Source organism: Bicyclus anynana, chromosome 4 (genome assembly GCF_947172395.1).
Source record: "Bicyclus anynana chromosome 4, ilBicAnyn1.1, whole genome shotgun sequence".
In the NCBI taxonomy this organism is placed as follows: Eukaryota; Metazoa; Arthropoda; class Insecta; order Lepidoptera; family Nymphalidae; genus Bicyclus; species Bicyclus anynana.
In genome coordinates, this window is record NC_069086.1 from 2,883,980 (window position 1) to 2,897,948 (window position 13,969).

The 13,969-nt window shown below is 35.8% G+C and overlaps 1 protein-coding gene across 3 annotated transcripts in view; it reads left to right on the forward strand.

Moving 5' to 3' along the window:
• LOC112058332 (adenylyl cyclase 78C) overlaps positions 1-13,969 on the forward strand; it is a 106,457-nt gene that overhangs the window by 57,512 nt on the left and 34,976 nt on the right. For all 3 annotated transcript variants that reach the window (XR_008250823.1, XM_024099094.2, XM_024099118.2), the window contains exon 3: positions 11,134-11,204. Coding sequence is in view for 2 of the 3 variants with exons in the window: in XM_024099094.2 (XP_023954862.2) it covers positions 11,154-11,204 (51 nt within the window). In the remaining variant the exon portion in view is untranslated. The remainder of the gene's footprint in view (positions 1-11,133; positions 11,205-13,969) is intronic.

The following is a 13,969-nucleotide window of genomic DNA, read 5'->3' on the forward strand; positions in this document are numbered from 1 at the left end:
AACAACTCAATTATATCTAAATTGAAAAGCCTTTGAAACACAGAAAACAGGAAATTAAGCCTTAATATCTGTGCATGTTACGGTCGACGAGCAAACCGATTGATTTCCAATTTCATTTGCCATTCAATTCAGAATATTCTAACCTTAACCTAAGGGTATAGGGGCCCTGCTTCTATCGTTTATTAGTAGTTAATAGCCGAGAAAATATTTATTGAAGTTTTGCGTATATATCCTACTAATATTATAAACGCGAAAGTTTGGATGTTTGTTACTCTTTAACGCCGCTACTACTGAAGCGATTTGGCTGAAATTTGGAATTTTACTCAGGATTAACACATAGGGTCCTTTTTATCCCGAAGAAATCCATGGTATCCCGAGATTAGCGAAAGTTTATTCAGTAAATGACTTTAAGAGATTGCCTGCAGCCACCTTGCATGCCATAAACTTTCTTCCTTTACGCCTTGCTTCCACTTTCATATCAATTTTGATATTGAGTTTAGACCTATCACCCTTTTGACGTGACGTCTTATAATTCGATGGAGCCGGCTGCACACTCGAAAAAAGATAATGTCATGCGTCGTTCTCTCGCTCTAGGGTTGCCAACTTTTTTTACAAGAAATGTATTTCCAAAGTGTGGTTTATTATTATTATGTTCTAACTATGTAAAATTTGTAATTGGCTGTAGCATATAGGAAATATTGCTTAGTTTTATTTTTGGTAATGATTTTGACTTTTCTTTACAATAAATAAATAAATAAACTTCCTACTTATCTTAAGGCTTAGAATTCCTTGGAAGAAAGAAAAACTCAATATTTCCTAGGATTCGAACCCAGGACTTCGTAGGCCGAAGCTACATATACTAACCACTAGACCCACGAGGCACCATCACAGTCATATACCTAAAGTAAAGTGCTGCAAAAAGTCATCTGTCTGAGTGTAATTGAGTAAAAGGTTAACGGAGTGGACTCATTTATTACTCCCTAGGGTTGAATGATATCTTTATTGACATTAGACTATTCTAATGGCCGGATCATTCTTTTTAACAGTCTTTGTCACTTTGTCACGGTTGTTTTAATTATTATTATGGCGAGCAATAATTACTAGTCTTGGGAGAACAGCTTTAGTAAAATATACTAGATATATCATGTAGTTGTATACATTTATAAATGCTTGAATTTTGCCGATTTTCTTAAAGAACAGTGATATGTTTTGGATAAGGCATCATTATCAACCCATATTCGCTCTTAGCTCGAGTCTCCTTTCAGAATCAGAGGGGTTAGGCCAATAGTCCACCACGCTGGTCCAATGCGGATTGGCATACTTTACACACTCAGAGAATTAAGAAAATTCTCTGGTATGCAGGCTTCCTCACGATGTTTTTCCTTCACCGTTTGAGACACGTGATATTTAATTTCTCAAAATGCACACAATAGAAAAGTTGGAGGTGCATGCCGCGGACCGGATTCGAACCCACGCCCTTCGGAATCGGAGGTAGAGGTCATATACACTATCTTTACTCTGCCACTGCGCTATCACTGCTTTATGGATAAAGGAAAAATATAAGTAGGTATGTAATTTAGGTTTGGCATTTCTTGTGTGAGGTGTAGGTATTAATAGTAATAATAATAATATATATCGTTTATTTGCAAGAATTATTGTTCTTTATAACATTCAACTAAATTAATAGTGTGCAAATAGTGAAATAGTAAAATAGTGAAATGGTGCAAAAAGAGTTAGGAGTGGAAGTGGCAGTTAATTAAAGCGAACACCAACACCAAGGAACTATTGAAACTTTCTTTTAGGTTTTTATCGTACGGTAACATAAACGCCTAAATAGTCTGTATTATAAAAAAATATTAATTGCCTGAATGATTGGTCGATTTACAGACCTTACAGGCTTTACTAACTTTGACGTATGTAAGTTGACATATACGAAATTGAGATTCTATATATTAAATGTCATTCGGCGCCTACTGACAACCCGTCGTGAATATCATACAGTAGATAGCTGACGTTTCTTAGTAGATTTGATGTTTATTTTAATAGGTTGTCAATAAAGACCAAATTAGTGAATAGGCCAGCTGGATCATGTTTCAAATATATATACACCGTTACGTTAGACAGGCCGATAAAATATACTGTTCAAATGTTTACTAAGTTTTATAGGAAGGATGTAAAAATAGAATAATTGTGGATGCTATTTTTATGGCGTCATAACACTGGTCGGCGTCACGTGTTGCGTCAGGGTTACTTCTGGCGGCTTGACCATTATATTTCACACGTAAACAACTCGAGGTGTAGCAAATATGAGGAAGTTCGTTCTTTTGTACCTATCGTTATCAACCCATATTCGACTCACTGCTGAGTTCGAGTTTCCTCTCAGAATGAGAGGGGTTAAGCCAATAGTCCACCACGCTGGCCCAATGCGGATGGGCAGACTTCACACACGCAGAGAAATAAGAAAATTCTCTGGTATGCAGGTTTCCGCACGATGTTTTCTTAACGTTGAAATTTGAAATGTAGTGTAATAATATCTGTTATTTAAATGGCTAAAAATAGGATAAATAAAAGGGCGCCCGCTAGTTAATAATTTTAGTATAGATCATATTTTATTTAAAATGAAAAAAAAAACAAAAATGAAGTGTCCAAATGAATTTTATTCGCCATGTCTACAGGTACTTTGAACACCCAAATGATAATGTGACCCGTGTCACAGTGAAAGGTTTCGAGTTAAGGCTCCGTCTCGGTAGCGACTGAAGTAACAAATTAGATTGTGCGATGAAGTTCGCGAGTTGGGTTGAGTGGCGGTTCGAGGCAATCAGGTACTTCGTACCCTGCGACTACGTTTTTCGTTACATATTCATGATTGATTATAAAGTTTATCTATGTGTTATATTAATTAATGCAAATCTGTAAGTTCTGAGACGGGTACGGTCTAAGGGTTGACAGAAATGTCACCCTATTTATAAACTGGGAATTGTATGTCAAGCCAATGAGGTATTTTTGCCACGAAATGATTTCTGAATATGAAATGAAATGATTCTTAGAAATGAAATTAATTCATTTAGAAATGAAAATAATTAATTTAATTTCAAACTGGAAAGTGTATGTCAAGCCACAGAGTTATTTTTGCCACGGACCACTGATTTCTGAATATGAACTGAAATGATTATTAGAAATGAAATTAATTCATTTAGAAATGAAAATAATTTAATTTCAGACTGGAAAGTCTACGTCAAGCCTCAAGAGTTATTTTTTGCCACGGACTACTAACTTCTAAGCAAAGGAAAGTGAAACCTTCTAAATAATAGTAGATTGTTAACCAAGGGTAGAAAGAACCAATTCCCGAGGTATTTAGACTCGCTACAATAACTTGTAAATAATAAAAAAAATATATCGTAAAAATTCTTTGAATCTTATTGTTTCTTACCACAATAACTTTAAAGCCCTCGTAGGTATAAGGACTTCTTGTGAAAACCTTGTGAACTATCAAAACTTTCATTTTTACAACAGTTCGCACGAAAATTAATAGTTTCTAGTTTCTTTTGTCTATATCTTTTACCGAAAGTGAAATTATTTAATTGTACCTACGTAACTTATATAACGTAAAATATAACTTAATCTACTTATGAACTTTAAGTAGGAACTATAAATTGAATTGTATTCTGTTGTATCTAAAACGATAATTATAAATTTGGTTGGAAATTAACCGATTCCTTTAATAGTAATAATATTTTTTTTTATATTACACTCTCTGTAGACTATAACAAACCTCTAGCTGAGTGAGATACCTACGGATTGTAAGCAATTTCCACAATATAAAATCTACAGAGCAATAACCTTTTCGGTTTCTATTAACAAAAATAACACATTAAGTAAGTGAAAAAGCAAAAACTTTCTTCGCTTCTTATCTGGAACCTGTCAACAGATTGTATCTAGTATGTATTAGATCCGAATTAGAATCGACCTTCACCCATTTGTTTATTGAATCAAAAGTGTTTTATATCTTTAGTATGTTGGCTGTCTGGCTGGCTCGTTTTTGCGCAAAGGATCTGCCTGGTTATTGTCATTATTTAATAAATAAGTAATAATGTCACCAGCAATTACTAATAAAAAAGCTAATTCACTAACCATGATGTGTGTTAGTTGACATATACGAAATTGAGATTCTACTTATGTAACAAATGTCATCCTGTGCCTACCTTCCTATGCCTTCGTGATTTCGTATAGTAGGTAGATGATACTTTTCAGTTGATTTGTTATTTATTTTAATAGGTTGTTAATAAAGACCAAATAAAACAAAATGACATATTGGCGACCAATAGCGCTGAACCGGAAATATTGCTTTCTCTTTCGTTGAGATGGCATGAAAGAGAGAACGATATTTTTTTTCTCTTAACGATATATCATTTCGTGGTGCATATCGTCGGCTTAAAAGAGTTTTTGTTTTTTTAGTATAGTAATTTTATTTAAATAAACATTTTTCATTCTATAAACAGATGGGTAAAGGGCGTTTCTAACTCGGGTTTTTTACTATACTCGTACTATGGTAATAAAAATTAACATGGTGGAAATGTTTGGACGTTAGACATTGCATGTCGACATCCATTCGATACGGCGAAGTGTGTGTAAGAGGACGCTCGTTTAATGTACTTTTAAACCAAATGAAAAAGCAAGGAGGGTATTGTACAGTGGCGTGCACATGGTTCTTAACTAGAGTAGGCACTATACGTACAAACTGTTTGAAATCTCCTTGATCTTTAGGGTAAGCAGTGCATTTTTGTATCATGACTGTATAAGTTACTTACTCTATTGTAGAAAGAGAGTTCGACTTTTATTGTAACAGTAAAGTGTATATATACGGTGAAGGAAAACATCGTGAGGAAACCGGCATACCAGAGAATTTTCTTAATTCTCTGCGCGTGTGACGTCTGCCAATCCGCATTGGGCCAGCGTGGTGGACTATTGGCCTAACCCCTCACATTCTGAGAGGAGACTCGAGCTCAGCAGTGAGCCGAATATGGGTTGAAAATGATGAAAGTGTATATACAAACACTTTGTAGAATATGTTCCTCGCATGCTTTGCGAGAGCCGTGATAGCCCAGTGGATATGACTTCTGCCTTCGATTCGGAGGGCGTAGGTTCGGATCGGAGGTTCGAATTGTCACATTTAAAAGATATGACAAATATTTAAAAAAAAATCTTTGTTCCTAAGTCAATCTTCTTTCTGAAATATATTTACTGTACATATTAATACTTATTTCGATTTACTCGAGAAAACCGTGTACCGAGCACTTCAACACTGAAAAATAACACTCATCACTATCGATATTATCATCACTTTATCGTTCCTATCACTTCATCATTACACATGAGAACTGGTACACATGAGCATTATCACTGCGGAGTATAAATTACACTCAACATAGTTTTTCATTAAAAAATCTGTCATGTCAATACTACGAATGATCTGATTTGATTGTCATTTTCAATAGGAAATCTAGCTTATTTCGGAGAAGAGTGTCTATAAGCAAGGCCCTACTACGAGTAGTTAGTCTAGTAAGGTAGCACTTGAAAGAGGTTCCAGTTATTTACTACCCTTACCTGTGGCGGTTTCAATGCCATGTCATAAAGGAACGCTTAACGTCTTTGTCGGTAAAGTGGTAACTAGCCACGGCTGATGCCTACTACCAGAACAGACGTTAACCAATATAGAAAGTTTGGTCTTTTTTGGCCTATTGATTTTTTAACCCATTCATGTGCCCTGCTCTAATTTTTTCAAATAATCTTTTTGAGTTACGGAAGTGTGGGATCACCAATTTCCCAAACTCGGTTTACATAGCTTTTCATAGAACTTGACCCCAGCTGGCCTATTCACTAATTTGATCTTTATTAACAAATTATTAAAATAAACAATAAATCAAGTGAGAAATGTCATTTACTTTGATATGCACGAAGGGTTGTTAGTAAGCACCGGATAACATTTGTTACGTAGTAACTCAATTTCGTACATGTCAACCAACATACGTCAAGTTAGTGAATTAGCCTGCTGGAGCTCGTGATCTAAAGGTCCAATCACTGCATCATCATCATCATCATCATCATCGTCAACAACCGACTCAGATCCTCCTCTTACATGAGAGGCCCTAGTTCACCCAATGCTGTTTCGCACACGAAGGAAATTGTCAAGTTTCCTCACGATGTTTTTCCTTCACCGTTTGTAACACTTTACTAATAATCATAGCCAGCTGCAATGACTAGCTTTCGTGCAAAAAGCTCTCGGCACTCATACAATCGTGAAAGCTCGGCGCGTTTGAAGCAGCGCCCGCCGCCATAAAGAGCAAATCCCCGGCGATAAGCCGGAGGGTCATCGCTCTCACGTGCGCCTCATAAAGCAAATAAAGGATATAACGATCGTGTTAATTCTACTACAATGAAACACGTTAGTGTTGTCTGAGAGAAACGCTTCGCTATTGGCTCTGTCTTTTATTTATTTAACTAGCGGACGCCCCTGACTTCGTCCGCGTGGAATTTACTTTATCACAAATCCCTCGGTATCCATGGATTTTTTTCGGGATAAAAAGTACCCTATGTGTTAATCCAGACTATAATCTATCTCTACTTCAAATTTCAGACGATTCGGTTCAGTAGCCGAGGCGTGAAAGAGTAACAAACATTCATATCATCAAAATCGTCAGTTTTCGCAAATCTCAAGAAACCATGGATTTTTTCGGGATAAAAGTAGCCTATGTTTTAGCCAACTCGGTCCCGTAGTGGCGGCGTTAAAGAGTATCAAACATCCAAACTTACATCCAAACATCCATACAAACTTTTGCGTTTATAATATTAGTATAGATGCATGCCTCCGACTTCGATCGCGTGTTTTCTTATAAATCCCCCTGCGGATGGAATAAAAGAAGACAATGTACCTATTACTTGAGTGTGTCTTTACTTTAAACTTCGACTAACTATGTTCGGCACTTGGGGTGTCAGTTAGTAACATACTATACACAATGACACACACAAACTTTCGCCTCTATAATTTTAGTCTGATTTTTATTCATGCTTGATGACACATGACTTGATGGTAAGTGATGATGGACTCTAAGATGGTGTCGGACTTGGAAATACTAATGTTTATTTACCGTAATACCTACCTCTAGTTCCACATGGCAACGTACTGGAACGTGCTGGAACACTTTCGCTTGGCCCAGCTACAAAGCGACGGCCGAAAAGCCTTAGACATGTCCGATGCTGGAAATCAATGCCATATCTGTTTAAGTTCCCATGTCTTAACATTTTCAGCAATGTTGTAGAAAATTTACTATTTTGTATTCTCTAGAGTCTCTTTAAAAGTCTATCTTCTACTGTACATTACAAAAGTGCTTGTGAGATAAAAACATTTTGATTTTTTAAATTTCAGCTTGATAACTTGGGTTTTGACAAAATTAAAAGAGATGGACCAAGTGTTGTCTTGTAGGAACTCCTGTTCGTTTTGATATTTTTAGATACGTAACCATGAAAATTGTAGATATTTCTATACAAAGTACATATCTAGCTATATTAATTCTATTAGTCCATATTTGACGTTAGTTTATGGGCAATAAAGCTTCCCAAGTGTGAGTAGCCGTGATAAAGGACCTAATGTAGACATAATCTTAATGAATTCCCGTCTCGCGGCATTATCTGCGCACACGGGATATTGCGTGCTCTCACTTAGAAGCATCTTAACTAGAGAATAAGGGCTGATACCATAGACATTAGACTTATACAGAAATGGCATGTACGCGGGATCTTGTCGCTGCGCAAGAAGATTTTATACGAGTGTCTTTATTATCAGCTTATTTGTACGTCCCCCTAGTGGACAAGCCCTTTTTATTGGAGAGGTAATTTGTAGCTTAGACCCACCACTCCAACGTGAGTTGCTGGGCTAAGGGTTTAACTCTGTAACATTTGTGGCGAACTCCTCCGTTCGCCCACTCATAGATCTGGTCATCTACATTTTCACATTTCATATCAGTTTCATATTTAGAATTCTCTCGACCACGTATGCGTGAATAGATTGTTTTACCGATTCATTACACCATTACCCTTCTCACCATCCATTCGTAACATCAATTTTATAGTCGTTTTATTTCATACTCTTTTAATATATAAAAATCAGTGAATAAATACATATATCAGTTAAGTACAACGCCTTATTACTATATCAACGTAAAACCGCGATACAATCACTATATGATGACATTATCATATTGACAATGACTGATGGTTAGACCAATAACAGATGAGTGTACGAGGCAGTCAGAGATATATACTCCTTCAACACTCTAAAAATGTGTAGTTTCTGCAACCGATTGTATTATAACTGTAAACTAGCGTAAAAACCAAGATTGAATAGGCATCTTCTAGTTAAGCGCGCTCCAACTTAGACCACATTAATGGTTACCATCAGGCTTAATTGTAGTCAAGCGCTAGCCTATAAAAAAAAAGTAGCGTGTGGAATAAGCCATCTCTATTATCTTGTTACTCTATGGATGCTACGAAACACTGCTATACGAAAAAGCAACAAAAGAATGTTCTGCTGGCTTTTTGTTATTGGATGATGGATGGAGCTTTTTAGGTAACTTTTCATTTATTCTTTTTCAACTTAAAATTATAGGTTTTCCATATTCTGTGGTACATACCTATCAGAGGTGACGGTTTCTAACAACCCGATTCCTATTTACATTTAAAATATCCACGACTTTTACGGACGTAAATAATTCAACATATTCAGCCAAAACACATTCAAACAAAAAAATCACATGATCAGGTTATCTACGAGAAAATTTCAGTCTTCGCTACTGGTACCCATCTATACCTAATACCTAAAGCTTTGAAATATTATTGTTTATAAGTTACTACCTCATTGCAAACAACAAACATTTTCTGATGTCATTTATCACTCGTCATATTAAGTAGCTTGGGATATCTTTTTTTTACTTTTTGTTTTTCGTTAAACAACAATAAAAGCTTTTGTTGGAGGTTTCAAAAGTAACAAGTATTGTAATTTTATTAATGGGTGTTTTGTTTTGTTTGCTTATAGAAGATAGGAAACATGGAAAACTTTTGTATTGTACCTAATTATTTATAGTCTAGTTATAGGCTTGGGAACAAAATCTTTATTAATGACTTCAAATTTGGTGTATGACATTTATGGTGTGTCAGACAAAACTATGAACGAGGTAAACCATTCTGCAAAAAGTTTTAATATGTTTTCTATACTAATTTTATAAGGTAAAGATTGAGCGATGTCACATCGCTCCAACTTTACAGATTGCAGGGGTTGAACCCAGGACATTTCTTCTAATCACAGGGACTGTTGTTGGATTTTTTTTCAAAGTTTTTAAAAAAATATTGTATTTTTAAATGCTTCTGTGTGTGAGATAAAAATAAAGTTAGCAACCAACTCTTTCGGTGACCTCGCGCAAGGCTCACGCCCGCCTTCGTTAGCATATTCATATTTGATTACAAGTTTACGCATACATTTGTCACAAATGAACTTAACTTTTGCTGTCAGTAGGTACCAGTGATTACATTAAACTAGAAACTTGAATAATTTACTTCAATTTACTACCCGACTAAGAAGCATTTTCCCAATAAGTTCCCACGGGACAGATAAAGGACGGTTCAATACGTATTCTTGAAGGTTTAATAACAACTAGCTGACGCCGCGCGGTTCAACCCGCGTGTTTCCCCTTCCCGTAGGAATAAGGGAATAATAGCCTTCCTCGATAAATGGGCTATCTAACACTGAAAGAATTTTTCAAATCGGACCAGTAGTTCCTGAGATTAGCGTGTTTAAGCAAACAAACAAATTCTTCAGTTTTATAATAAGATTTACTTTCTTTCTGTCATTTACTTTCTGAAGATTGTTTGTCTTTGGACGAATAGCATAAATGGCCATAACCTTTAAACCATACTCGACCGTATCTTTTTTTACGTTAAGTTACCATGATTTATTCACAGCTTTAAGTGGCCGACGACCTGAGTATACGGTTTTAATTTCAACTCGTTCCTAAGACAGTCAAACAGTAAGATACTTGGACTAAAAATCGATTCCATAAGTGTTTTATTTGCTTTTTTATGTATAGAACTTTAAAAATGATATCTTATCTAGAAGTCATAATATCTCATTGGTTGTACACTTCACTTGTACAGAGATACCGCTCTAAGGGCTATCGCTGACGCACACTCAAGCACGTCTCAACGACGGCAGGCAGGTCTGATCTTTCGGTAAGCAGCTATAAAAGAGCTCAACAATGAATATACAAACAACCGGGTGACTATACAATATCAAGTAGAGACAGAGTGTCTCTTACCTACCTTTTTAGAATAAAATTACTAAAAAATTAGACTCGTTAGACTTTCTTGGAAGTAGTAGAGATTTTGTGAGAACTTGCCAGGGGAAGTATTACCGTCATACTTATTTTTGCCGCCAAGACGCATTTTGTAGTAGAGGAAACACCTTGAGCAGATTCCCGGACTTGCCACCTTGGGTGTAGGTTTAAGGGATCCCTTTAGAATGCATTAACGCTCACCTTTCCTGCCCGATATGTTCTCCATGCCCACAAAAAAAAATGCTTGCATGCCCATGTCATATAAATTATCTATAACTAAAAAAATATGGTATTTATATCGTACGAGTCGGCCTTTTGATCAAATCAACGAAATTATCTGACAAACAGTTTCCTTTAATAAAGGCTACGATTACTTGCCTTAATACGATTTGTTGTTTTAATTTAAACCTAATCCTTCAATTGAATAGGCCATTTATTCTTAGCCATTAGCACATTAGGAACATAGTAGCAATACTTAGTAATAATCGTGTAACATTGTGTCTTGGTTGGTAAATAAGCACATAGTTACAAATACGTGACATGTAAAATAAACAATTATGACTTCTGTAAAAATAAAAATAATATTTTAAGTAAGAAATGTAGTAGGTGCTCACTTTATTTAATGGAAACCGGTGAACGAAATTTCGTTTATATATTTTTAAACAATTATGATTTTTTACCCGCTAACCCAGTTTTTAAGCCTTTTTTTACTTAAATGGTTTTTATATATTGAAATGTTTATTGTTCCCAGGGTATAATTGGTGAAAAAGTATGGCGGACTGTCGGGCAAGAAGTGCTGATGGAAGTTCCGGGCCTGATGGAGTAAGTTATATAGCCCTAGTTAAGTAGCCCTATGGACTGTGTTTGAAGGTACAGTTACAAAAATGCAATGAAAACTTGAAATAGCAAAAACAATCATACGATTTCCTGCATTGTCGCAACTGTTTGCGAACTAACTGTGGGGTGGTGCAGGGTGTTTTAGTGTATGGGTGTATGGGTGTACCGTCACCCAGATCACTTACAAGCCACGGTTAATAGGTTAAGGACTGCCCCATTTTATTTACGAGTACAGTCAATACAAAATACTCCGTCGCCGATAGATGTACCTACTTACTACTCTTATGTGTACTTACTATTGGCATTGACCACCTGCGTTTTTCTATTCAGTAGAGATATTCTGAAATGCGAATTGTACAAAACATCGTTAGAGAATAGCCGCCCAGATTATTACTACTTGTTACTACATTTATGTTGAACAAAATGAACTATTTTATATTTATTTTATTGTTTTATAGCAATAAATCATCATCATCATCATATCAGCCGATGGACGTCCACTGCAGGACATAGGCCTTTTGTAGGGACTTCCAAACATCACGATACTGAGCCGCCTGTATCCAGCGAATCCCTGCGACTCGCTTGATGTCGTCAGTCCACCTGGTGGGGGGTCGGCCAACACTGCGTTTACTAGTGCGGGGTCGCCATAAATAGAACAATATATATGCTCTTACCATAGATAAGTATACTTAAACATGAAGAAACGCTCATTGAATAAAATAACTAGATCTACAATCCGTGAGATATGGGGTTACCTTTTTGAATTGAATAAATTATTATATTTTGTTATAAGTAATTGATTCCAAATAAAAACTCTCGGAACGTGGAACGAGCTGTCCTCGAGGGATTACCTAGACAAATTATGAAGGCATCACCGCACACTTTGAAGGCTTAAATCGATTGTTAAGAAGATTTAACCTTTACCCGGTGAAGAAAGACCAGCTCTATAGGATATTCTCACTTTGAGGAAATGTTGTATACTTTGCTTTTGGCTACTACTATTTAATATAAAAACAATAGAAATGAACTTAATTGTAAGTACATTTTTATTAAGTTATATTCCAATGGGTAACGGAACGTACTCGACCTTGAGAGGTTGGGATCCCGCCCGTTGGATTATTCCTAAACTTACTCGAAGGAATTATGTTATTCTGTTCACAGAAAACAGATAAAGTGCTTTGATTACACTAATAGTTATTTTGAATAATTCAAAGAGAAAGGGTATATAAGTTATAGGCAGTGGCGTGCACAAGGTTTTTAGCTAGGGTATGCACAATAGGTGCTGAAAGGAAAGTGACTTCAACAATACAGGTTCGTAATGAGCCCTTAGGGTAGGCAGTGCATTTTTGCATTTACGAACTGCACGCCACTGGTCATAGGTATTTCAAAGATATGGATAATATTCTTAAACTAACTCAATCTTCGGACCTGTGGGACTATACAATAGTTACTATATATTTTGGAACGTAGTTGAAGAAGATATGCGAATATATAGTCTGGCAAGTTGATTACCGACACTCTCGTGATATACGGGCGACGGGGGAAAGGCTGCGCGGGTGTGAAATCGTGCGTGTAGCAAAGTGAGGTGCATCAGTCGTGGGTTTTTCATTCATCGTTACACGCCCCCGGCCCGCGCGGGAGTGTTACGAATGAAGTTGCCAAGCTAAAGTCATGTTGGGTATCGACCTTTATTAAAAAAAAGAACCACTGCTTGATTCACAAATAAGTTCTTACAAGTAGATATAGTAATATATATTATCGACCTAAATAAGAAGCGAAGTGTGATGAGTGATGATCCGTGGTGTTATAAGAGAATATATTTTCTATCGATCATCCCTTTTCAAGATAAATAGCAATGGTTCACCCTAACGACTACATATAGAGGACTTTTATAGCGTTGCAAATAAGCGTAAATCTTTGCTTAATTATACTAATATTATATAGAGGTAAAGTGAGATTTTGGGAGTAATCTCTGGACCTCATCATCATCTCCATTATCAGCCCATTATCACCACGATCAGTCATGTTACATGCTATAAAATCGATAGACGAAAATTTCAAGGCAATCGGAAAAGTTTTACTTAAAAAAAAGGTCGACTTGGCTGGAGGATTTTCTTTTATTTATATAGTGATATTAAAGGTGCGCTGCCCGCAAGTTGGTTCATGTTCTGTTGACAATCCTTTCAATGTTTACACACACTTAGATATTTCTAACTCAAATACCAAGTTTGTAGTTTGTTGATGAACTTTGTGCGAAGTTGTTGATAATTGCGAGCGAGAAATTATTTTGCAGGTTGGGGTCACTTGGTTACAGAAGTGGTCGGACCCAAGTAATTTATTATGATATCCAAATAAATTATGATTACCTATATAAATTATTGTAATTCACACAATGACATCCTGACTACAGGATCTTTTTTAAATATTTGCAGGATCACGAAAGGTGAGAAGAAAAACACTATTTTGAATTTTAGCAGCGAAGTGTCCGTTAAAATTAAATTTTCACTATATATATAAATTGTTATAGATAATCTAAACTTACTTTTAAGAAAATTTTTCGCTTGTATTTGTTAGATTGCCAAAAAGCAGACTGTAGCAATTATTAATTAATAATAAACAATTAATTCTATATTTTTTTCCTTTTTTTTTTAATTTTTCTTTTCTTTTTGCTAGCTTTTGAGATTAAATTTTTTGTTCTTCTGAGATTACAGTACCGTATTTTTAACTGTATTTTGTTTTATTTTATTAAT